At 50.1% G+C, this 25378-nt stretch overlaps 7 protein-coding genes across 7 annotated transcripts; 4 read left to right on the top strand and 3 right to left on the bottom strand.

Annotated features, from left to right (window-relative positions):
• Window positions 1-4908: 4908 nt before the first annotated feature.
• On the top strand, window positions 4909-5858 carry Aud_000523 (putative MFS transporter; the record flags this gene model as incomplete). Its single annotated transcript, XM_043286032.1, has 5 exons — window positions 4909-5029; window positions 5136-5315; window positions 5365-5454; window positions 5502-5794; window positions 5847-5858. 5 exons carry the CDS (start codon window positions 4909-4911, stop codon window positions 5856-5858), a joined length of 696 nt encoding a protein of 231 aa, XP_043141967.1.
• A 130-nt stretch (window positions 5859-5988) lies between these two features.
• On the bottom strand, window positions 5989-7095 carry Aud_000522 (alkene reductase; the record flags this gene model as incomplete). Its single annotated transcript, XM_043286031.1, has 1 exon — window positions 5989-7095. One exon carries the CDS (start codon window positions 7093-7095, stop codon window positions 5989-5991), a length of 1107 nt encoding a protein of 368 aa, XP_043141966.1.
• A 753-nt stretch (window positions 7096-7848) lies between these two features.
• Window positions 7849-10457, bottom strand: Aud_000521 (uncharacterized protein; the record flags this gene model as incomplete). The annotated part of the gene is made up of 5 exons (XM_043286030.1): window positions 7849-8100; window positions 8170-9890; window positions 9951-10276; window positions 10355-10394; window positions 10448-10457. The coding sequence occupies 5 exons, from the start codon at window positions 10455-10457 to the stop codon at window positions 7849-7851; spliced, it is 2349 nt and encodes a 782-aa protein (XP_043141965.1).
• A 287-nt stretch (window positions 10458-10744) lies between these two features.
• Aud_000520 (uncharacterized protein) lies at window positions 10745-11772 on the top strand (the record flags this gene model as incomplete). The annotated part of the gene is made up of 2 exons (XM_043286029.1): window positions 10745-11248; window positions 11311-11772. The coding sequence occupies 2 exons, from the start codon at window positions 10745-10747 to the stop codon at window positions 11770-11772; spliced, it is 966 nt and encodes a 321-aa protein (XP_043141964.1).
• An 868-nt stretch (window positions 11773-12640) lies between these two features.
• Aud_000519 (putative chromatin assembly factor 1 subunit B) lies at window positions 12641-15190 on the top strand (the record flags this gene model as incomplete). The annotated part of the gene is made up of 6 exons (XM_043286028.1): window positions 12641-12744; window positions 12810-12825; window positions 12899-13001; window positions 13058-13294; window positions 13366-14461; window positions 14515-15190. 6 exons carry the CDS (start codon window positions 12641-12643, stop codon window positions 15188-15190), a joined length of 2232 nt encoding a protein of 743 aa, XP_043141963.1.
• Window positions 15191-15986: 796 nt separating this feature from the next.
• Window positions 15987-18849, bottom strand: Aud_000518 (trehalose-6-phosphate synthase; the record flags this gene model as incomplete). Its single annotated transcript, XM_043286027.1, has 3 exons — window positions 15987-17363; window positions 17416-18748; window positions 18827-18849. The coding sequence occupies 3 exons, from the start codon at window positions 18847-18849 to the stop codon at window positions 15987-15989; spliced, it is 2733 nt and encodes a 910-aa protein (XP_043141962.1).
• A 1554-nt stretch (window positions 18850-20403) lies between these two features.
• On the top strand, window positions 20404-22109 carry Aud_000517 (glycosyltransferase family 20 protein; the record flags this gene model as incomplete). The annotated part of the gene is made up of 5 exons (XM_043286026.1): window positions 20404-20704; window positions 20795-21170; window positions 21229-21599; window positions 21664-22003; window positions 22058-22109. The coding sequence occupies 5 exons, from the start codon at window positions 20404-20406 to the stop codon at window positions 22107-22109; spliced, it is 1440 nt and encodes a 479-aa protein (XP_043141961.1).
• Window positions 22110-25378: the final 3269 nt, after the last annotated feature.

The raw sequence follows: 25378 nt of genomic DNA, 5'->3' as shown, positions 1-25378 counted from the left end.
CACTTGGCCTGTCCTACATACGAGCTCGTGCTTCTTAGTCTACTACAGCAGCCGGTGGGATTGGAACATCACCCAGTAACCCAGCTGGAGAGCTTGAAGTCCGACAAGACGATGGTAAAGTAAAGTAGTCACTTATTCCGGCGACGGAGACGGAGGACGGAGAAAGCCGTACAATACCAGATACAGCTTAGTAGTTTGGGCCTTCTCTTCGACAGCTTGACAAGCAAACATCATCTCTTAATGAGGATTGATTGTTGGGTTGCGCACCCATTTTGCCAAGACCTCTTACAAGACACCTTTTAGTGTTGATTTGTGGAATACGGATCGCCCCGATGACACAGCTTTCCTGCAGCTCATATCCTTCTACGCCATAGCTTGTATGGAGTATTTAACTGCACTTTGTAGTAATGAGAGAGAACAGTGGATAATCTTCCTCATGATCGACCGGAAGATCCTACCCACAGGCTACTACATACTCAGAAAATCAAACTAGAAAGTACTCTGTACAAACAGAGATATCGAGAAAAAGCAAGGAAAAAAAAGCAGAGTTAATCCTCCCCGGTGAGTAAGCATACAAAGGTACAACCTCATCATGGAACTATTGTCGAGCTTTCCCCGGTGGAGAAAAAACGCACCAATGATGGACGCGGCTTGGCCAGTATGCTTGTCACACAGGCACGCTTAAGGTAACCGTAGGTAGTCTGGAACTGAGCTGGCCCCGTTTCAGAGAATTCCATTAGTGATCACCAGAGCCAAACACGTCTAGAGACACGAACTTTATCCACTTAGGCTACTTGGACTAGAAGTTCCCTCTCAAGTCTCAACTCCGCCTCTCACTAATATTATTGCGCACCTCGGTCTGTGGATGTTCTGCCGTCTTCCCGCCCGTCATTTCCTTCTTGGGTAATTCATCAGCGGCTGAAGTCTGAGGGGCCAACCTGTCTATGGTATTATCAGTGACGAATAGCTTGACAAGGTTGCTGCCAGCGCTTCAGATATCACGGGGTGGACTTGCTCGTCTTACCGTTCTTACTACAATCTCTCATGTATTTCGTATGGGTCACTAAGAATCAAAGTACAGGGTAAGAGCAGTTGACACTGACATTATGGACAAGATCATCAAAGGCTTAATCAAAGTACCCGTCCTAAAGCCACCTATGGAGCACAACTGCCGCCAGTCATCACCACAACAAGAAATGACGGGTCCCATCAGTATTGTCATTCCCTCGGCCATGGCCGATCGGACGTTTAACCAGCAAGTGTCTCTGTCATGCCACCTGGGTGGTTGGCTAACTAACAAGCATGATGTAGTTATAACTATCTATTCAAGACATTACCCAAGTCCAGATTGTTCTAACCCCAATAATTCCTAACCAAACCCTGGAGCGCAGACTACGAACTAATCACCCAATATTAACAGCATATGATTGTGGATAGAACTGAATACGCACTGGCAGGGTTCGTGAGACCAGCAAATTAACTCCTGTAAGGTGCAAGTCTGCGACAAGCCCCTGCATCGTGCATACGCCGTCGCCTACAGAAAAATGGAGTCGATGGGCCTCGCCTACGCAGTTAGCGGGACAACCAGCACGGAGACTCGATGGGAGATTACCTCTGTTTGTTTGGTTGTCTCAGATTCAGCGGAATCCGAAGATATATCTCGATTTCTCGACAAGCTTTCTCAACTCCTGATCTCAGAGTCAAGAGGTCCTAGACCTTAGACTCGACAGGATTATGAAGTTCTTTGAGACAAGGGGAAGATTACCCCGTAGCTATCGTCTCTTTGGGTGCAGAGTACTGGAGAGCACGTAATGGAAGTCTTGCGTTGGGAGCGCCGGATTATTTTCCATATTTACTGGCAAGTCGTGCCACGTTCACAGCAGGCGCCAGTCATACGGCTGTGGCTTTAAAATTAGACTAATAGCTATTTTTATTAGCGCTGCGTGCTTAGGCGGGTGGTCGTTTGTGGTGGAATTTGGGCGTGAGATGGTGCGCTGTTGAGATTTCTTCGGTCTGCTAAGCTTAGGGGCGTGCTTGGATAATTTATCGTTGATTTTTATTGTGGCGTGGCCTAGCAATATTAATGATGTGGACTTTTATTGTTGTACTACTTTTTGTACGGAGTAGATAGGTGTTTATTCCATATCTAGTGAGGTTGTATTTAGGCTGTTGTCCTTGCTTCCTTCTGTTTGTTTAATGAAGCAGAGGAGAGGCGAGACTTGTCTCAAGCTCCTTTCAAAGTCAATCTCGATAAACTTCTGGATGCTGAAACTTCAAATTGCGGTCTCGGAGACCACGCTTTCATTCACTCTGCTTTTGACAACTGCTTACCTTGGGAGTGTTGGCGTGCTGCCAAGTCCTGGGCTTGATTCCCCTTTCTAAGTGGTGTACACAAGTTACACTACCATGAGAGCCCAGGCTGGTGCTGACTGGATCGCTAATTGGCCCATACAAGTGCCTAAAATTGAGTGCTCTTCTCGTTCTGGGCAAACCGATTCTTGACATCAATGTACTCAGTTCTGTATACTTTGAATTTCAAGATGATGTCAGTTTGGCTTTGACTTTTGCCCTACTCGAATCTTGGTGATATCGAACATCCAAGGAACAGTGGCTGGCATATCTGCTAGTGACAATCTCTCCAAACCTTATCCCGGACGGTGAACCAAAGGATCAAAAGACCAATGGCATTATTCTCGCTTACAATGGCCATAGCGAAGTCATGAGAAAGGGGATCGCCGATCAGCCTCAATCGGAATACCAACTAACTGATGTGATCTTTCCTACTTTGACAAAGACGCCAGGAATGATTATTGCCTGATGTCCGCTATCCAAGACAACGCAGATACTTTGTGGCTGGGGTGTCATTTCAATAATTTTGCTCTGAGCCTGAGAAACTCTCTCGGTCCGTGCAAGGCCACGAGACAGCCACGTTTTCTTGCTTGGCAGCCGCTCTCTTGGGACTAGCATTGCGGCCTATGGAGTATACTCTTGGACTGGCTGAGCGTCAAACCTCTTCGAGCCGGCTTCATGCCATGTCAAAAGCCGAGACTACTGGATAACCCCGGATACAACTGGGGTCCGGGGATAGTACAATAATTAGGACCTGCTCCAAAAAGATTCCGTTTATTGCAGGTCGATGAGGTTTTCCCGGTCCAGACTCGGTTACCCTTCGGTTCGGCGGAGCGGAAGTCACTGAGGACTGGGAGGAGTCACTCAGGGCCCAACCAGAAGGCGCGGGCCTTTGAATTATGCCAGTTTTATGGATTCAGAGATGCTCTCGGGCTCCACTCAGGACTCTTACTTTTGTTTTCTGGCTAAGTCTGAACTCTGGGCTTTTGTCTTGAGAGCTCGCGGCCTGGTGCTAGCAGCGTCAACATCAGCAACTCACAGCTTGGTTCCAGGTGGGGAATACGAACCAGTCAAAAAAAGACGGGGTGCTGCGGTAGCTGCTGTTATCAGAATGTGTCTGTTCTTGGATCTTTAGAGTACTATCTCCACTGTACGAATTACGAATAACCGATTCTCGTTGAGAATGGACAGAGAGGCAGAGTATAAGCGGGGTCGACGACGCAGTTGTCTGGAGAACCACCTGGAGAAGCGGAAGTTGGCGGATCCTCACAACATCAGACTTGGAGCATGACCTAGTCCTTGCTGCTCGGCATCTTTCTATATGTCAGCATCTATCGCGCGACCTGTATATCTTGTTGGGGTAGATGCCGGTCAAATGACCTCTGTAGCGCTGTAGATCCCCGTCTCGCTTTCCCGTCGTTCAAAGCGATGATGTATCTCGAGGTCGATCAACGATTGATACTGAGCTGATGATCGACGTTCAAAGAAAATAGGAAGATCAAGATATCTCTCTAAAGTCGCCGTTTCGGTGAAAGTTACCAGAGAAAAGAAGCGGTCAGTCGCTCAATCACGATCCGGACTGGGTGGTAGAAACTATCGAAATCATGTTGGGTTTATCTTGAGAATCTTACTTGACTTCAATAGTTAGACAATAGCGCACTTTGCTAGGTGGCGCCCGTCTTATGGAATTGTCGCTTCGTCTCAACAGACCTTGGGACAGTCACCGCTCATATCGTCTTCGATTAGCTGAGCGTACTATAAGGAGATGGGCAGTTACCTAGGTGAGAAGCCTTTATGGTGTGGTCCAAAATTCTCTCATGAGATGAATTATGATGTTCTCATACACAACCGATCGAGGAGCATGTTCAATGGCATACCTTGTCAATGGTGTCGATTGCTGATGCGAACTAACCTGAGATATCTTTGTGGCACTAATGGCCCCTTGATCAGAGTGTTTCCCTGCACAGAAGGGGAGGGTGGATCATAGAGCTTTCTGACCAAGTTTCTCATCGGAGAGCGTTTGACCCGTCTCAAGCGCATTTTCTGCTATGAGTGACAACTCACTATCCTGATAATGCACGTCCTATCCTATCATGGCTACGGCAACCTCTCTCCGCGTGCGGGGATCGATATTGACTCTATCAGTGATATCTCCCGTGCGATGGAGAGGATTACCACCTGCTTCTTTCGGTCAGATCGCCAGAATTGGAGTGTCTACCCAGCATACTCTTCTCCGGGTTAGCATAGTCTCTGTCGCTTACGCGACATAAACTCTTTCTCGAGGAAGTTCGATTGGACCAAGTCCTTGTCAGTTGAAGAAGGTTGTGTCGACATGTCCATTGCGATTGCGACTGCACTCTCACCTATCAGACTCTAATCATCCATTTACGGAAGGTCATTGATGTGCGAGACATTCTATCCGCGACCTCGCTGATAGCATAGGCATCGCAAATGTATTTATAAGAAGAGTAGCAATGCTATCATGTCAAGCCCTTTCTTCAGGACTTTGGCTACAACAATAGTGCTTTGCGCACAGTACCTGAAACAGGTGACTTGAGCATGGATATCGAAGCAAAGAAGTTCGGCCCTGCAGCTTCGACTGAGGCAGACGCAGCCTTAAGTTTCCTTGCCTCAGAAGGAACGGCGGCACGTTCCGAGATCGATGAAAAGAAGGTCGTTCGTAAGATTGATTGGATGATCGTCCCACTTATGTGGTCAAATTATTTTCTCCAGTATCAGGACAAGATTTCTAAGTAAGACCTCACGGGCGGGCTTGATTTCTGCAGTGACTTACGCTACCTCAGTCAATTATGCCTCCGGCATGGGCTTGCTCAAGGATACGGGCATGCAGATAGACCAGTTCTCGAAGCTGGCCTTAGCATTTTACGTCTCTTACCTATCCTTCGAGTTTCCAACGGGATATCTCATGCAACGTTTGCCTATCGCAAAATACCTTGGGCTGAATGGTCTGAGCTCTCGTCAGTAGCCATGTTGTGCAGTGCTTACGGGATGTAGTGACCCTAGGGGGACTCCTGACTACCTTGAACTGTGCTGCGCAGAATTATGCTGGGCTCATGGATGTTTGGAAAGCGCAGTTGCTCCGGCGTATGTTGCCCACTCCTGCAATCCAATGTCCGAAAACATTCTGACAGGTACCAGACTGATCTTGATTACTTCCATGTGGTACAAGAGGAACGCGAAGGTGTACCTCTCATGGGTGAGGATGTTGCTGACCTTTCGCAGAACAGCCTCTGAAGACGAGCCAGACCACATACCGGCAAAGATTGCCATTGTGGCGACGGTCTCGGTAGCAATCGTTCTCTCCGTCCTGTTGAAGTCCTACTATATGTATCAGAATCGGCGTCGCGACATGAAGGGCGAGGGACAGCGTCCGGTGAACTCTGAATTTTTAGATCTGACTGACAGGGAGAATCCGAATTTCAGGGTGAGTCTGCCTCGTCTGCGGTACAGCATGGTTCCGACGGCTGCGACTACAGTACAAACATTGAGAAACTCAACAATCCATCATTATTGAAGGTTGATTCTATAGTCTATATACACGATATACGATATGCAATGCAGTGGTATCTTTCTAATGGACCGATAAGCAAAGGAAAAGGGAAACACACGACATCAAATTCAAGCCGCAACTTGCGTGGCCTTGAACTCCACGCTGGGCTCGTAGTCAATGTAACCCTTAGGATCCTTGGGCAAATAGAAGAACTCTCTCTCGTACGGCCGAAGAGGGATACCGGCCTTGATCTTGAAAGGCAGGTCCGGGTTCGACGTCCAGGGACGACCAATACCAACCACCACGTCGTAATCCTTGTAGTGCGAGTCGACCGCCTCGCGGGCGGAATCAGCCTTGTAGCCACCCGCAATAATCACAGGACTAGCACGGCCATACGCCTCGAGGAAGAAATCCAGCTGATCCGTCGACTCGGTATCCGCGTTGCCGGAAATCCGCGACTCGACGATATGCACATACGCCAGCTTCAACTCAGCCGTCTTCCGCGCCAGGTAGCTGAACTGCGGGATCGGGTCCGCCATCCGCATCCCCTGGAAGCTACTCCACGGGCTGAACCGAATGCCCGTGCGGTCCGCACCAACAGCCTCCACAACAGCGCGGGTGACCTCGAGCGCAAAGCGCGCGCGCTTCTCGACACTCCCGCCCCACGCATCCGTGCGCTTGTTCGCCGTGTCCTGTGTGAACTGGTCGATAAGGTACCCGTTGGCGCCGTGGATCTCGACGCCGTCAAAGCCAGCGGCGATGGCGTTGCGCGCCGCCTGCGCATAGTCCGCAATCAGCGCATAGATTTCCTCCTCGGTGAGGGCGCGCGGCGCAGGCGCCTTGTCGTCCGTGGGGACGTCGCTGCTAGACACGAGGTCGAACCCGCCTTCTCTCTTGAGGACTTCCGGGCTCGCAACCCGGCCCAGACCCCATAGCTGCATGTAGATGTACGAGCCCTTGGCGTGCACGGCGTCGGTCACCTGGCGCCACTGCGCGATCTGCGCCTCGCTCCAGATCCCCGGGACGTTGGCGTAGCCGCCGGCGCGCGGCGAGACGAGCGTGGCTTCGGTTATGAGGAGGGTGCCAGGGACGACGGCGCGTTGCTCATAGTGCTCCTTGACCATGGGGAGGGGGACGTGGTCGTCGTCCACGCGGAATCGGGTCATGGGGGCCATGGCCAGGCGGTGGCCCAGCTGCATGCGCCCGACTTGCACGGGGGAGAAGAGCTTCGACATGGTGGGTTTCTTGGGGATTTTGCGGTCTAGAAATCACTCGAGACGTGATAATAGCACAACTATACTCTGTAGGGTATTAATTGGAACGAGGCAATACGGGGAGGGAGGCCGTCGGCTTTTATCCTACAATCTCTGGAGAGCATTGTCTTAAAAAACGACACTATACGTATTGTAGACTGCTTGATTTCAAATCACATCCGATTCCCGAGGATTGGAAATCCAGTGGGGCAACTGAAAGTCAGCGAGGGCAGCTCCATAATGAGGAAAGGGGACAGTAGATGCAGATAAGGGAACAAACAATACTTGCATAAGCATTCGCAGACATTCGGAAGTTGATTGGCCGTTGCAAATTTTGCTGACAAACTCTTCGGACAAATTTCATCGGGAGTTGATCCGGTCGGGACAAGTTGGTTCCTGAGGCGAAAAAAGATAATGGATGCTTGTTAGAGTGGCGGGCTCAGTTCCTGCCTCAGGCAGCCAGGAATCTATCCGACGAGGGAAGAGATACAGAGTGTCCTACAATGCTACAATAGTTGAAGGCTGTGCGTTAGTAACGCTGCTACATTCAGTCTGGACTAAACAGAAGCAGGGTGAGAGTGTACTCCGGTGTATATCAGGTCAACATGCGGTATGCAAATCAAATGGTCTGTTCGCCTAGTAACCACACCGAGGAGTATCCTGATACACACAATCCAGAAAGTCACCAAAGGGTATTGAGCGTCATAGTATCAGCAAACATGAATAAATACATTGTCAGCTCTCCAGCTTGCGAGCTGTAGCTTCTAATTGTGCATTGAAGCTTTTGATCTGGTCCAAGAGACCACCTTGAGCTCCGGGAGCGGTTGAGCTCACTGCTTCTGCAACGCTACGGAGCATAAACTCTAGCCCAACTGTAGGGGAAGCATCAGCCGATTCCGTGTCGTCAGCATCGGCGGAAGCACGAGTTTGACTTCGTTCGACCGCAAGCTCGAGACTATGCAAGGAATTATTGATCGAGATGCGGGCCTGCGAAACATTAGATACCAATCACACGCACATCAAAGACGTAGTTATAGACTGGGGCGCATAACTAACCATTCTCGCACTTTCCTCCTCCGCGTGTTTTCCGCGTACTGCATCCATTCGTAAAGCAACCGCCTCTCTCTCTTTGCGGACTTGGTACAGCCGGCCCCGCAAGTCCATCATCTCCCGCTTTGCTTTCTTCAGCTGGACGCCGAGAACAAAGTTACTATCCAGCATCTCGCTCAACTCAAACAGTCGACCCTCAAGTTCTGTTTCGTAAGCCTCGACAGCTTTCTTCTTGCGGGTCCATTCCGCACGTCGTGCGGGATTGGTCTCATTGGCTATGCCGTTCTTCAGAGTAGCGAGGGTCTTCTCCAGTGTCTCTCGGCAAATCTGGCTCAGTACATCGGCTGGGTTGACGCCCCCTCTTTTAGGGAGCTTAGTCTTCCCCTTGGTGGCCAGTTCATCAGCCGATTCTCCATCCTCGACTGGTGACTCCGGACCAGAAGCTCTTGGTGCCAGCGAAGCGACGTTCACCAGGCGGTGGACGGTCACAGGTACAGTTTCACCACGAGGTTGTCTAGTCCGCTTCCTCGTAGGTTTTGGATCCCCCTCTTCAACCTCTTGCTGTGTGTCTTGTCTTTCTTCAGGCTGCGTTGCTGTGTTGTCATCCCTTCTCGATGCTAACGACGGTCTCCCACGACGTTTTTTGGGTCGGGAAGAAGACGCCTGGGCTGTTGGCGATTTTGCTCTGTTTACGATCTTGGGTTCGGGCTCGGCCTCAGGCTGAGGCTCAGGCTCAGACTCTGGATTTCGCTCCCTGCCTGGCTGTGGTTGCTCCTCTTGCTGAATTCTCTTACCCGACTCATCAGATTTTTCTTGCTCAGTCTCCACATGCCGGGCCTTGTCAGCGCGTCCAGCGCGCTTGCCCTTCTTCTTTTGGTTTTGTTTCTGCAAAACTGACTGCTGAACATCCTGGCCCCTTGCTGCAGTGTCGTCGCCGTCCGTCTCAGGTTGTGCCGCGTCCCGCCCGTGGGCTAAGTTGCTATTGGTGACAACGTTCCCGGTAGGATCACTCGACGTGCTTCGGGCGCTCCTTGTACTCCTGGCTGGAAGTCTCTTGCTCGGATCATCTGGAGCCGCCGTTATCTCCAGCGTGTCACCTCCTCTCCGGCCTGAGCCTTCACCAATAGCAGAACGCGTTCGGCTAGATGCCGATGGTCTGCCCCTTGCGCGCTTCTGGCGCTGAGGCTGTAACTTCTTCATTTCAGTACCGACGTGCTGCTCATTTGGTGCCTCTGGGGCTCGCGTAGGCTGCTGTGTGTCTTCATGGGCTTTGGCTGGTTCTGGTACCGCTCGCTCTTCCACCACCTGCTCCGCGACAACTTCTTGCGGCATCACCGAAGCTTCTGGTGGATAGCGATCGTGGGTATCCGACTCTTGTCTGCTGCGCTCGGAGTCCATGGTATCCAGAGGAGGTGAATTCGAGCCGTTCTGTAGTAGTAGACCACTTCGCATCACCGTAGCCTCTTCCGCTGCCCCACGACCCTCGGGGTTCTCACCCGCCTTTGTCAGGTCATCGATCAGGCTGTTTGATGTTGACGGAACGGCCGGTACGGGCGAGTCTTCGGATATTTGTTCGGCGCTTGTGGTAGGTGCCGCAGCCTGTGGTCCATCACGAATGCCTTCTTCTGCGCTCCTCGTCATGCTGTCCGGCTGGGGCTGTGCTAAACTCGTCTCCTGGGCTGGAACGTCTAAACTCGCCGATGTCTGGGTAACCTTGCTGGGAGATTCTTAAATATCACATTGTCAGATACTGTAGTCAAGTCATTAGGGACTCCTCAGGAACCTACCAATTTTTCTCCTTTTGCTGCTACGCCCAAGTTCTAACTCCCCATCCGAGGGTATGTCGAACATCGACGGTCGTTCGGGGAGGCCATTGCGCGCACTTCCTGGTGTCCGCTGGCTAGAACCTAGATTTCGAGATGAAGGTGTCCGTGCTGGTGATGGCCGCGACGATGTGATTTCTCCTGGGGCTGATGTTGTTTGTGGAGAACCAGCTGGTTCGGTGGCAGTGACAGTCGCGGCGGGTTGCGACGCGGGTTCCGACGTGGACTCTGCGAGTGCCGAAGCAAGTCCAAATGAGAATCCGAAATCAATCGCTTTCGTTTTGCGCGTCCTGTCATATGAATCGCGCGGTTAGCATTATACTCTCTAGATCAATCGGAAGGCGAGTCGGATAAAGTGGTGCGCGTACGCTGCTCCGCGCTGCCGCATTTGCAGCCGCTCCTCTCGATCTGTCGCAATTGCATTAGTCTATCACTTGATATAACAGAAATTGAAAACATACTAGAATTCATGGCGGAGAAGCGGCGCTATTCAACGCGCGAATCGACGCGATATGATTGTAAATGAAGCTCAAGCTCGAGCTTTGTTGTTGTATGTAGAGCAGCTGGATGGAACTACTGAGGGAGGGACTACATTGACCCAAAACGGTTTGGCGGGGAACAGAGGGAGGCCCAAATCATCAGCTTCGTTTCCACATCTCCGCAGTCCTGTCGGATATCTTTCGCCAGAGCTCAGCTATTTTCAGTTGTCTTTTTCTCTATTGTATAAAATTCGCACCCACTGGCGATATCAAGGAAAGATGGGTTGGTTCTGGGGCAGTTCGAACCAAGATGATCCTGTCAAGAAGCTTGACCCGGGCCTCAGAGAGTACCTTGAAAATGAAGCTCCAGCAAAATACGTGCCTACGACATCGATTCCTTCAACGCAAGAACCTTCAAAGACGTTAGATCCTCAATCCCAAGCACCAAAGCCAAACGAGTCTACCCAAACTGGCGAGCCCTCGCAACCCTCCGTTCCCTCCGCTTCACTTTACCCTGATGGCCGGTATGCTCATCTGTGGAAAACTTACAAGCCTCCTCAGGAAGAGGGCGGATCAGTAACCAAGGGCGCGGAAAGGGTGATTGAGAAGTACAAGAAGCATAATGACACCGTGCACCGGGCAGCCATGGAAAATTGCGCATTGGAGCATGAAGCCTTGACGTTGTGTTTCCAGACGGGTAATTGGCAGAAGCGACTGCAGGCTCGTGCGACTTCCTGCTCCGAGGAAAACGCAACTTTCTCTCGTTGTTTCACCACTCAATCCGTAAGTATCGGAATTACTACTCCAGAACTTTTTGTGGGCGGTGTATGCTAATACCGGCTCAGAAATTCCTGCAGGCATTAGGCTACGCCGCCTCATTCGATTGGGACGAGGAGAAGGAAGAACGAATTCAAATGCATGCGGACAAACTCTACCACCAGATGTTGGATTATGAAAAGCGAGTCGCGGAGTGTCGGGCGGCTGGTCAGGAACCACCGCCTCTCCGATCGCTCTTTAACCCGCAGGCGAAGCAACCGCAACTCAAATCCAACGATACCCCGGGTAGTCTTGAGGTCCCCGGAGTTGAGCAGATTCCGCCCGGGTTCAAACCATCGAAGCCATTGGAGCAACTTACACCCCATGAGAGGGAATTGGAGATTCGGGCACACAACGCGCAGATCGAACAACAGAAGATGTATGTGCAAGAGGCCAGTCCGTTCATGAAGACACAGGAGGATGCACGTTCGAAACGGCGCGAGAAGGCTGTTAGTTGGTTCGGAGAGACGATTGGTAAATGGGTTACATGATCAAGATCTTCGACGGGTTTCCTCTCTTTCTTTGTATTATTACTCTTGCATCGTTGAAGCTGTCTCTGTGGAAAGGTGTAGCATTACGGTTTCGGAAGCGAGTGTTTGGCGTTCAACATGGGATGGAATGAATGAATTATTTTGTTACTTCTCTAGCAAACAAGCTCTATTTATTAGTAGTATTTACCTGATGATGAAGGTGACATCTTTCGAAGATTTAAAAGCACTGCATGGTATCATGTATAGTACAGTAGACCCCTTGGTATATATATGGAGCGATGGAGGCTGATTATCGTGTATCGCGACACTAATTATGGCATCAGAAATATTAAGTCGAAGGTCCTAACAGGGGCTAATATTAGCAGAATCTCGGCTGCAAATCTACCTATGCATTCATGTAAAGCAAAGCCCGATTTGGTTAAAATGGAAGATGTGCTGCGATTCGCCGAGCGCGTTGGCGTGAGACACGAGGAAGCGACACGGGCAATCGGCGAACAAACCATCATCAACCGACGACATCACCACTCGTCGACAGCTGCCATTGTGTTCGACCTCATTTGCATTATTGGATGATTTCGGATCCGCTATTGTCCTTCCAGTCTCCCGTTCTCATAAACATTTACTGGCTATCGAATTTGTTCTATAACATCTCGCTCCTCAATAAACGGAACGTCTAATTATTGTTCCACGTTCTCCGCAGTAGCTGCTACTGTAACTTTACTAACTACACGCACCCTTACGGATTTCCAGCTCTGAAAGATACCCATCTTGACACGATTTCGACGTTGTGAACTACCCTATTACGATATCTACCCTTCCTGATCACATTGACACAGACGTTCTGGGGCATTGAGCTTTTGTGCTCACCATGAAGGCTACGCCATTGCTCATCGCGTGGCACAACGACAATGCCCCAATCTACTCGGTTCACTTCGACCCCAATGGTAAAGGGCGCCTTGCTACAGCTGGAAAGTACGTCTAGGTGACCTCCTCAATATATCTGTCAAGGCGCTGCTAATATTTCACGTCTATCTTAGTGATAACAATGTCCGAGTATGCCTCCAACCACCTTCCTCTCCTCCCTCCCTCTCTCGCTCCCTTCGTGTCTCTGACCTTGAATCACTAGCTATGGAAAGTCGAGTCTACAGGTGAAGATCGAAAGGTGACCTATCTAAGCACACTTGTGAAGCACACACAAGCTGTCAATGTGGTCCGTTTCAGTCCGAAAGGTATATACGCTAGGTGTTCTATAATGAGATAACACTCTTCTGATGTGATGCTCTAGGCGAGATGCTGGCATCTGCAGGAGACGACGGCAACGTTCTTCTCTGGGTCCCGTCAGAACTGCAGACCCAGCCTGGGTTAGGGGAGGACCGTTCGGACGACAAGGAGACGTGGCGCGTAAAGCATATGTGCCGGTCCTCCGGTGCTGAGATTTATGACCTTGCGTGGTCTCCTGACGGGGTCTTCATCATCACAGGGAGCATGGACAATATTGCTCGAATATACAACGCACAGACTGGTTCGTTAAGTTCTCGTCGCCTCTCCTAGAATTCGTATCCCCATCATGAGGCTAAAACCGAATACTTTCAGGGCAAATGGTTCGGCAGATTGCGGAGCATTCGCACTACGTTCAAGGAGTGGCTTGGGATCCTCTGAACGAATTTGTTGCTACCCAGTCATCAGATCGATCTGTCCACATCTACAGCTTGAAGACAAAGGATGGCCAATTTACATTAACGTCTCACGGGAAGTTCCTGAAGATGGATCTTCCAGCCAAACGTATCTCGTCCAGCAGCCCTGTTCCGCCGGACATGTCTATTCGATCCCAGCCCGCAACAAGCAATTCCGTTGCCATTGCTTCTCCCGCTACTTCGACTCCGGGTACGCCATTGACTTCTCATTTGCCTATGGATCCTCCTCCGGTATCTCATAGTCGTCGTTCTTCCTTTGGCTCATCCCCCTCGATTCGCCGCTCTGCGTCTCCGGCACCTTCCCTGCCGTTACCTGCTGTTAAGCCTTTAGAAGTATCCTCGCCAAACGTCCTGGGTGGTCTCACAGTCAAGAACGCCAACATCTATGCCAATGAGACTTTCACATCATTCTTCAGGCGACTGACTTTCACCCCTGATGGAAGTCTGCTGTTCACTCCAGCTGGCCAGTACAAGACCACGCATGTGCCTGCCGCAGACCCCACAAAATCCACGGATGAGATCATTAACACAGTGTACATCTACACCCGCGCAGGCTTCAACAAGCCCCCTGTCTCTCATCTGCCGGGCCATAAGAAGCCCTCCGTTGCAGTCAAGTGTTCTCCAATTTTGTACACCTTGCGCAAGGCTCCTCAGCCTGCCCGTCATATTACGCTGGATACCTCCTCTGGGGAAGAATCCTTTGCATCTCTTCCTGAACCAGCAGTTTCCACGAAGCCGACGCCTGACAAGCTTTCTATGGAGCCTCCGTCCACTCCTTCTGCAAGCGAGTCGTCTAAAGCTAACACAGCGTCCAAAAACGCCGAGAATGAAGGAGCTTCTGCTGGCCAGAGTCCGAGTCCGGTTTTCTCGTTACCATACAGGATTGTGTACGCAGTGGCTACGCAGGACGCGGTTCTTGTGTACGACACGCAGCAACAGACTCCCCTGTGTGTTGTGAGCAACTTACATTTTGCGACATTTACAGATCTCACATGGTAAGTTCTATGTCATTTGATCTATAATGTGTTCGGTACACTGACAAAAACAGGTCGAATGATGGCTTAACTTTAATAATGAGCTCCTCTGACGGCTTCTGCTCAACGTTGTCATTTGCTCCTGGAGAGTTGGGCCAGCCGTATACACCTCCAGTGGGAACAGCTCAGCATCCTGCGAACGCTGGCACCTCGTCCGCAAACCAAGCACAACTACCATCCCCGGCCAATATCCCCTCGCCCCTCAAGTTGAGTCAACCCTCTCTGAGCTCGACACCGGCCCAGCCAGCCGAATTACCTCCAGCGAGTCCCGCACGATCCAACTCCACCTGCTCAATGACTACACAATCTCCCGTCCAACAGGTAACGGCGCCGCAATCGGGGGATTCTGTGGTCAACAATCCAACACCTACTCTAGGATCAGTGCCGCTCGTCACTGCAGCCAACTCGGCTCAACCACCGATTCTGCCGCTGACTACACCACCCCAGACGCCGATGTCTGCAGTCACGCAAAGTGGGACAAACTCTATGAGGGACAGTGTCTTGGGCAAACGGGACATCAGCGAGTCCGAGAAGGAGGAATCAAAGGACCAGAGTTCGGTCCCGCAAGTACAACAGCCGAAGAAGAGACGCGTGGCCCCGACTCTTATATCCGCCGGCACGAACTCCAATCCTCCCCCTTCCTCTTCATCTCGGAATGATGAATCTCATAATGCCGGCGTTAGTGGCTGAGGCTTCCTTGAGCAATTACTTATAGTCTAGTGAATCATTGACGAACTTGAGTTTTCGGTTGGTTGTCAACACAACTTCAAACTTCAGTGTTCATAGCACAACCCTAATGATTTATGTTACATTTACAAATTCTTCTTTCTTCCATTCGTCTGTCTATGACCCTTTGTTTTTATTATAATCTGGCTTGGGGAGTCTGTCCGCCGCCTGCCTGGGTTTAGATGTTGGTTTGGGCACTGTCGTATCTTTTTGTATGGTGCGATGTAATTTCACCTTCTTTCTTTCCGAACAATCCGAGATTTGCTCTGACCTTGACTTTCTTCGGCTCAATTTTGTCTAACATCACATCATCGGTCTACGGGTATTTACATTGCAGGGAGGAGGCGAGATGTCCGTTTGTTTAAGGTTTTCGTCATGCGAAGCAACAACATAGCGTGAGGAGTGATGGTTGAAGGTTCTATTCATTTGTACCTCATGCTTGTTGCTCCTTAACTAACCAATGTACGTAAATGTGGTCTTATCCCTTGTCTGGTTGTAGTGCAGTCACACCGACTACTCCCTTACGGAAGAGATACTAGTATGGGAGCAAGGAAGAAAATAAGGATGTATATTTATCTGTCTAAGCGTCTAGACACATTACCCATTAGGATCCACGTATATCCCTCTTCCGGAAGAATGGAAGGTAAGACTAAGTTACAAAGGAAACAGGAGCAGGAAATCATGCCGTCATGCCGTAGGTATCATAGCAGAAGTTCAACAAGGTTAACTTAGGAACATTGCGTCTTGAGTGTCGCCGCCGTCATGAGGAAGGGGAAGAGTTGTCACCATTGACAGTCGGTTCATGGCCGTTCGTACCATTCACACTCGAGGAAGTCAGGGTGTTGACAACGTCCGCGATGCTCATGCCAGTGGGAAGCACTGCCGTAGCCTCTGTGGCGTGAGAGCCCACGGTGACCGTGGTCACATCCGGGATCTTATCTTCGCCATGCAAACGGTTGGCCCAGCGGAAGAGCGCCTCGTCTCCGCGGGAACCACCGGCTACGAAAAGGAAGTCTGGGGTCTCAGGCAACTGCTCCAGGATAGACTCTGCGGCCTTGGCTTTTGTGATGTCTAAGGGTTCGACGCTGACTGTTCCGTCTGTGAGGACAACGCGGATGGCCTCGCTGCCGCGGGAGCCGTTGATCATGTCGGCAAGGTCGGAGGCCTGCCGGGCGGCGACCTCGGGATCTTGGGCATTATTGTACCAGAAAGTCAACAGACAGCGACGTTCCTCCAAGACGCTACCGTCTGTTCTTTCCTGGTAGTATTGGATAACTCGACGGATGCCGTTCCTCCAGTCCTTCGCTCTCTCCATATCCACCAGCGGCTTCCACTGCGTGGTTCCAATATCCCGCTTGAAACAACCGTTCTCGGCGATGTATCCGATTTTATCGGAGAAGCTTGCAAATCGGGCTTCGATCTGCTCCGGGCTTTTGTTGCTCGTGACGTAGACCAGGTTCTTTGGATCGCGGAGAAGTGCTTCCAGCAGCGATTGTGTTGCGGCAAACACAGGGCTGGCAGAAGCGATGGCCCCTTCGTCTTCGAGAAAGAAGAGTCGCTTGGTCGCTTTCTCGTATGACTCTTTCAATGCGGGTACAGAGAGTGTTGCGACAAGACTGAGTTCGCGGGACAATTGCGCGCTGTGAGCTTCGGCAAGGGCAGTTTTGAAAGAGTTGCACCACGCTACGGCTGTGTGAGGTGCTTTCCTCTCAACCAAGAACTCCCAGTTGCGTTTCTTCTGTTCGGGTGACATTTCCAGTGCCTTGTTAATCGCATCTGCAACCTCTCTGTAGTCCCACGGGTTGACGAGAAACTCGTGTCCATGGAAGATCGAAGCACTGCCAGTGAATTCGCTCAGGATCAGGGATCCATGGTATTGCGGCGTCACTTTGCCATCCTGGCAGTGGATGTAGTCCTGACTTGTCAAGTTCATACCCTCTCGCAGACTCGTTACCATGAAAATCTCCGCCACGCTCATTAAGGCCAGGAATTGAGAGTAACTGATGTCTTGACTCAAGAGCACGAGCGGCTGGTGAGTAAGGGTCGAATACTTGGAATTTATCCTCGTTGCTATCTTTGAGATTTGAGACTCAAGTTCAGGCATCTCAGATGCCGATGCTATTTGAACGAGAACGACCTGTGTTTATCAGTACGTCGGTTCGTAGCTCAATTAGAATATGGCAACTTACGTTTTCCCTCCACTTGGGATACTTCTTCAGGAACAATTCGTATGCCAGCAGCTTTTGCTTGATCCCGCCCGGTGCATCCAATCGATCCCTTGCGACAATCAGGTGCTTACCGCTGTACCTGGAAGAAATATTCGCGATCCAGTCCTTTACCTCGTTGGTCTGGCGTAGGCCATCCAGGGCGTTGGCGTCGATTCCAATAGGAATACTCTTGACGCGGACAAATCGATCTTTCAGTTGGACGCCGCCAACGGTCACTTCTAAACTGAGAAGACGGCTGCAGGTCTGCAGAAAGTGGTGGCAGTACTCCTCTGTCTGGAAGCCGACAAAGTCCGAGCCGAGAAGACCATCCAGTAGTGCATCGCGAGGATTCAAGCAGCGGAACACCTCGGAAGATGGGAAAGCAGCATGCATGAAGAAACCAATCTCTGCCTGGGGTAACCGTTGTCGGAGCATCTGTGGAAGAAGTAAAAGATGGTAGTCGTGGATCCAGATGCTATCACCAGGACGCCATCGAGCAGCGATGGTGTTGGCAAACGCTTCGTTGACCTTGACATATTGTTTCCAGGAATAGTCGTCGTATTCAGTGTGTCGGGGGCTCTCTTGCATCTGATAGTGGAATGCTGGCCACAGAACTGAACGGCAAAAATGGGTGTAATGACCGTCGAACTCGCTATCGCGTACGAATACCGTCAGCGACTCGTACTCATCTTCGAGTGTCTCAGAAAGGCTGGCGCGTGTCGCATCCTTCAACAAGTCGGTAGGCATGCCTAGTGTGCCCACCCACATCTTGTCTGTCAGAATACCGGCTTCTTCGGCTGCATAGACTGCATTACGCAGCCCACCATTGCCTTGTTCTGCTGCTTTGACAACCCAGTCATCAACAGACAGCAACGCACGGGGACTTCCATGATCCTCCTCAGAATCGGGAGTTTCTAGAACTCCATCGCAGAACTGGCTGTTCAGGTCATCCCCAGCATCTGACGCTCTTAGGATTGACGGTTCGGGATGGACTTGGGCCGTGGATCGCGGCTGATTGAATTTGCGACTCTGGCCCCAAGAAATGGTTCTGGGTTCGCTAAGTCCAGGACCGTTGGGATCGTCTGCCTGGGGGATCTCGCCCGCTGACCGAGAGACATACGGTTTGAAGATTTTTTCGTCTTCTGTAGTCGCACCGGGAGTCAATGAGAGACTGAGCGACTTGTTGTGGCGCCTCTGGCGCGCCTCTGCCAGCCGACCAATGACATGGTCGTCTATAGGAGTGTGGCTGAGGGATGACTTGCGACGAGCATGTCTCAGCTCGGTGGCTTGGAAGTCAATGGTATATGGAAGGAAACTAATGTAGTATGTCAGATTATCACGGCCGCTAACCGTCTGAAGCTAAGGGCATGCAACAATGAGGGGCACAACATACAGTGAGGCGATGTAGACCGTCATTGATTCTGATGGAAGGAGGAGAAGCCTGAAGACCTCTCTGACACTTCAAAGAAGAATTTTATCTGCAGCGTATTCAAGAGTATTATTATGGAGTCAACCACTATTAGGTAGGTAGCGGTAAGCGGATGAAGTATGGAGAGGGGGACTGCGGACCAAGGGATGAGTCGCGACGATGGATGGCACTGACGTTTAACTAAGTTGGTGATAAGGATGGAGGAGAAGAGTGGTGTCTATATGTTTCTGGGGGTCACTCAAACTGATGCATCCTGAAATTCCCGGTGACATTTAGACACCCTCGCAGCATCTTGAATAAACAAAGGGTTTATGACGTTGATGATTGGACCATGGAACCTGCGTGTTTAGGATGAGGCATATGATGGGACAGAAAAGAACATTCTGGGCTTTTCCTGGGTAGGAGAGGGACGAGAGACCGTCAAACCGAGTTTTCTGGTAAAGTAGAAAAGAATTCAAAAGCGCCTGACAGAAACCGGAGACGAGGAAGGAGGGGGTGGTTTTTTGGAGGCTTCTGTGCCTTGGGCATCATCATTAATATCACCGTCAGTCTCATCTTCATCCAACTGGACAGCCATTGATATGAGGGGTTTTCCCCCCTTGGGCTGCCGGTGGATGATAAATGGCTATGGCCTTAATTGAGTTCATTTCTCCCTTCCTTCATCGACTATCTAGTCTCTTTCTAGATATTATTCCATACCTGTTCGAGGTACCTACATAGCCTGAAACCTATCAGGGTGTGAATGTGCATGACCTGCATACTTGTTCTGTCAGATGTGATATGCCATAGCTTCAACGGCCTAAGGTGAGATAACTCTCTGACAAACCGGTTCGAGCAGGGAATGGCCCAATGACAGCAATTTCCTGGCCTGAATGCCGGGCAGATCCGTACTTAAACAATCTAGAGCGCCTACATGGGTGTGGGACTAACAATGTATGGAAGAAGTCTCGATATCTTGTTAGCAGCTCCCCCCACTATGGTTAGGGATCTTTCGAGACAGTTCGATAAAAAAAGTCGCGAGTCTGGACCCTCCGCTTCTTCTAGGTGTGATGTCCCTGTTTCAGCTTGTTGAGAAGCAGATGGAATCGTCCCTACTATGTCATGATGTAGACTACTTCCCTGCTATTCTCGAAATTCAGAATCATCCATGGTTGATCAGAAAGCACTAATTCCCAAAAAAGAATTATATTGCTGGAACTAAGGTGCCTTCAAAGTACCCCTCCTATACCTCTCTAGTTTGGGCGACAAACACGAAAAACGTCACCGCTAAAGGGTAACATCACCAGCTTCCAGACTGCTGGCGCTCTTCCAAGTTCTTCTTCCTGCTTCTTCCTTTCCTGGTTATCTTCTTTGACATTAATTAATCAGTCTCTAATATCTCTCAATCTATCGTATCAGCATTAGATATCTCAGTCGCATCTAATCCCATCCCCTCATTTATTCCCAAGCAAACTAATTGCACCTTTACCTTGAAGCGGGGCATTTGTTCCAGGTCGCGCACCTCTGCGAGATAGCTACGATAGCTACGAGTTCTTTCTGTCATGTCCAGTACGAACGGGTCGGAAGGCGACCATCGCCTCCTAATTGTCTCGAATCGCCTTCCCATCACAATCCGACGGTCGGAAGGAGGAAAGTATGAGTTCTCCATGTCATCGGGCGGTCTGGTAACTGGTTTGAGTGGTCTGTCGAAAACAACCACTTTCCAGTGGTATGGCTGGCCAGGTCTGGAAGTTCCAGAGGATGAAATTGGATCGGTGAAGAAGAGGCTGAAGGATGAGTTTAATGCAACTCCAGTGTTCATGGACGACAAATTGGCTGATCGGCATTACAATGGGTTTTCCAGTAAGTGAGCACCACCAACAGTCTATACAGTCCGCGCCTGACGGTGTGCGAGCGACGAAATCAGCATTCATGGCTAACTGGAGTATTCAGACTCGATTTTATGGCCCCTCCTTCATTATCACCCCGGCGAGATCGTTTTCGACGAAGGCGCTTGGGATGCCTATCGTGAGGCCAACCTTCTATTCGCCAAAACAATTGCAAAGGAGGCGCAAGACGGCGACCTGATTTGGGTACAAGACTATCATCTCATGCTTCTTCCAGAATTGCTCCGCGAGGAGTTACGGAAGGCGGGCAAAAAAGGCAACAAAATCGGGTTCTTCCTGCATACACCTTTTCCCAGCAGTGAAATATACAGAATCCTACCCGTGAGAGGCCAGCTTCTGCGCGGTGTGTTGCATTGTGACTTGATCGGCTTCCATACCTATGACTATGCACGTCATTTCTTGAGCAGCTGCTCACATCTACTGTAGGTTTGCTCGATACCCCATTTGTGCTTCACGATAATTGCTAATTACGCTCTATAGAGGCCTGCTCACGACCCCGAGCAGCGTCAAATACGAAGGCAGATCTGTAGCCGTAGGCGCTTTTCCGATTGGTATCGATCCTGATAAGTTCACCGACGGTCTGAAGAGCCCCAAAGTGCAGAATCGCATCGCAAGCCTCGAGAACAAGTTCCAAGGCACCAAACTGATGGTCAGCGTTGATCGCTTGGACTACATCAAGGGTATCCCGCAGAAGTTACATGCCTTGGAGGTTTTCCTTCAGAACCACCCGGAGTGGGTGGGCAAGGTCGTCCTTGTTCAAGTTGCTGTTCCCAGTCGACAGGATGTCGAAGAGTACCAGAACCTCAGAGCGGTGGTGAACGAGCTTGTGGGACGGATCAATGGCAAATTTGGTAAGAGAGGATCCCCTTGGTCAAGTTCGCTGATAACACATCGCTGATACCCTCACCCAAACAGGTACTGTCGACTACATGCCTATTCACTTTATGCACAAGTCAGTTAGCTTTGATGAGCTCATCGCCCTGTACGCTGCCTCCGACGCCTGCGTTGTCTCCTCCACTCGAGACGGGATGAACCTGGTATCATTCGAATACATTGCAACCCAGCAGAAGCGCAAGGGCGTTTTGATCCTTTCCGAATTTGCAGGAGCCGCTCAAAGTCTTAACGGTAGCCTCGTTGTCAACCCATGGAACACCGAAGAGCTTGCCAGAGCGTATCATGAGGCTGTTTCGATGAGTGATGAACAGCGCGCCCAGAAGTTTGAGAAACTTCACAAGTACATTTCCAAGTACACGAGGTACGTATTTAACCCTGAGAGTTCATTACCAGTGTGCATACTGATTGCGTTCAGTGCCTTTTGGGGCAAATCGTTTGTGGCAGAACTACTTCAATGCTCGTCATGATGTGATGAAAGCTATTCCTTTCTTTTCCTCGTTCTACTCTTTTCTGGGTATGGATTCAAGGGTGGCGAACTGTCCTTGCACAATGCATAGCGATGATCAAACAATACCTAAATAGAATAATAGCAATAATAGGCAACGAAACACGAAGCAGTTTTATTTTTTTTGATTGATATCTTCTCTTTCAATTGTATACATTCAGACCTCCATCAACTCGAGATATAATTGCTCGAATGTCACAGTGAAGTCATGCTGAAGATCCCTCGATGTCATTAGCGTTGGCATGAACCCTGCGTTAGGCAATCCTAGATGCATACGATGTCTAGGGATAGAGCATGAGATCATAATGACTACGCCAGACGGTTCCAGGATTTTCGGATATGAAAAACACCTAATTCCTCTACCCCGCATCTTAGAAGTAAACCCAGCCTGAAACGACAAACCGATAATTGCAATCGTAATTCAACAATATGTACTACTGTGTACTGATCTTCCAGCTTTGGTTATGGTACAAGTTACTGTGATCGACGGCAAGCATGTAAATTCTCCTCCAATTGTATCCTCAGCTTTCAAACCTGAGCCACGATTCTGAGTGGCTCATCGGTCTCTGACTCTCTGGGACTAGTACTAATTGCTTAGTAGTCCTGGCGCAGCAGGCCAGTCGGGACTTGAGAAGTCGGGAGCCTCATACGGACGGTGCTACCTTACTCCCCATGTAAACCTTTACTTTCCCAAACAAGGGTGGTGGCATTCTATTGGCTGTTTTGGGCTTACTTCTATGCGTTAGTTGGTGTCGATTGCAGGATCGGCTATTATTATTGTACTTTGTACTCCGCTACTTCCAACTTCTCGTAAAATATGGCTATCATGTAGTCTAGGCCCTACTTTGGGCGTCCTCGAGAAATTCTTCATTCCTCTTGAGATTTCCCCAAGATCACCCAAAAAGAGAGAACCTGGAAGGAGTTCGCAAGGTCTGCATGCAAAAAGCCAGACTGTCCCAGAGTGACCCAGACCTGGCAGAGGCATTTGCCAAGCCCCCTAGCTCAGGGTCTAGGGCTCAAGAGAAGTTAAGAATTTCTGACTGTCATGAGGTCGCAATCAGAAACCGGTTTAGTGGAGTGGATCCTACGCGCCGCGCTAGTCGGATCTTGTCTAATGCCAAGACGGACGCTTGCGCGTCTCCGCCACCAAGTCTCCCTCCTAGGGATAGGATGCGGTAATCCTGTAACACCGGGTGCTGCGTCCAGGCTCGTCTGTTCTGTTTTAATTCCCCGAGTCGCTGGAAAGATGCCTGCACCGTGGGTTGTTCATGGTCTCAGGGACTGGAGGAAGAAAGATCGAAAATGAAATCATACCTACGTTCAATACTGCCTATGTAGCTGCGCTTGACTCCGGGGGCCTGGGCGGTCTATATTTTCCGATCTTCGGTATGATGTGGCAATAAGGCATGATTTGCGGTCCTGGTGAGTGCGCATATCCTTTTGCTCTACAAATGAACATGAACTGTTGTCAGAGTGGGGATGCGAACTCATCAATTGTGCCCTGTGCACGTAGGCCGCGTGTGGATTCGTGTTCCATAGCCTGAAAGTTTCTACAGGGCTTGGATCTCTCTACTCTATATGACAATAACAATGGATACTTACGTGGACTGGTCAGCTACAATGATCGTTGTTTTGATAGGCTGCTGCTTTACAAGGGAATCTAAACATATGCAGTTCCACGCGACCGTATCATCTTCGAGCTTAGAACCTGGTCATAGAGAGACAGGCGACTGTCGACCTGGACCTTCTCCCAGAGACCCCGGAATCCTAAAACACCGATCCAAATCAGGATCTCCATGATCAACATCGGCCATTGACTATTTCCGCGGTACGATTACGCTTGTGTGTGACTGTCAGGGTCTTCTCCTATCCAAGTAGACTCGACGACTGATGCGCATAGGCGCGTCGCCGCGTACTCCATACTCATGCGCCAAATGCTTGGATGGTGTTCATGGGAGTGCAGCACATGATCGATACAACTCGATTCGTCAGCTCCGTAGGTACTGTAAAGCCAGAGCCTGGGTCGGGCCCACAGTCGGTCCAACCCGCTACATCTACTGAAGGGTATTTTCTCTTACTGCTGAATCTTGTACACCTTCTGGAGCTGTTCCTGATGCTTCAGAAAATTTTTGTCCGCGATCCTCTTACGGCCGATGCTGTTGACGCATATTTGGGCGTAAGGTCTATTGCTAGCCGGTGCATGGTACGGGAGTTGCGCATCCCAAGCATGAAATGGTGACATTTTAGTTTGTTGATCGGAGAGCCGCGTAAGACAGGCTGGCTAGTTGTCGAAATCGACACTGACTATCCCACGTACCATGGCGGGGATGTGAAGTAGGGAACTTGGCATTCCTTTGATATGGCGTTGAAGATCATGACTGTAAGGACCCAGATACCTGCCTTTCATACAAAGTCGAGTAGAGATAACCTCTCCAGGGCTAGAGGTGACTGTGAAGGCTTGCGAAGCAGAAAGTTAGATCGTAGCAGTTGGAGGCAAGACTTACAGAGAGTCATCAGCAGGTGGAGAGAAAACTAGAGTCTTTTTGAGCAGAATCATCCGACCCAGCGACCAAGCCCTTTCTAGTAGTTATCTAGTTGCAGCCTGCTGGTCATGAAGACGGTAGTGGAGACCATCAATCAGACTCGTAATCTGTTCAACTCAAGTGTTGGGCGTTGATCGGTCATCTTGGGTAATCTGTGGAGTATCAAGAACGATGGAACAGCAACTGAAGGTTAAAATACCCGATTTATGAATTCGAAATTATGGCAATGAGAAATGACGTGGTGACGATGGCCTGGGATCATCGCCATGGTATTGCCCAATGAGCCGATGTAGGATGATTCCCCAGACCCCTGAAGAGAAGGGAAGAACTGACACCCAGTGTGAGGGTACACGTATGTACGTCTGCATAACCCCAATCGTCGTGCGTGGAAGGGAATCAACAGTCGTTGCGGACAAGCCCAAAGTGTCTTGGCCATGGTACGGTTAACTGTTTCGGGGCGGGACACACGCGGCTTGCGGTGCACTTGCAGGGCCGTGATTGGGGGAGGAGTCCAAGGCTGACGACGCTTCGCCCTCACTGCTCAAGACTGCTGGCGTGGAAATGGGGAAAATAGCTGGGAAAAAAAGAAAAAAAGAAAAAGAAAAAGGAAGGCCCCAATAAATGATTCAGGACTACCTTAATAATATCACACTAACTATTATCTGGTCTGCCAACCTACTCCTTCTGA

The sequence above is a fragment of the Aspergillus udagawae genome, assembly GCF_001078395.1.
Source record: "Aspergillus udagawae IFM 46973 DNA, scaffold_1, whole genome shotgun sequence".
Lineage (NCBI taxonomy): Eukaryota > Fungi > Ascomycota > Eurotiomycetes > Eurotiales > Aspergillaceae > Aspergillus > Aspergillus udagawae.
This window is presented reverse-complemented; position numbering and strand designations above follow the sequence as displayed.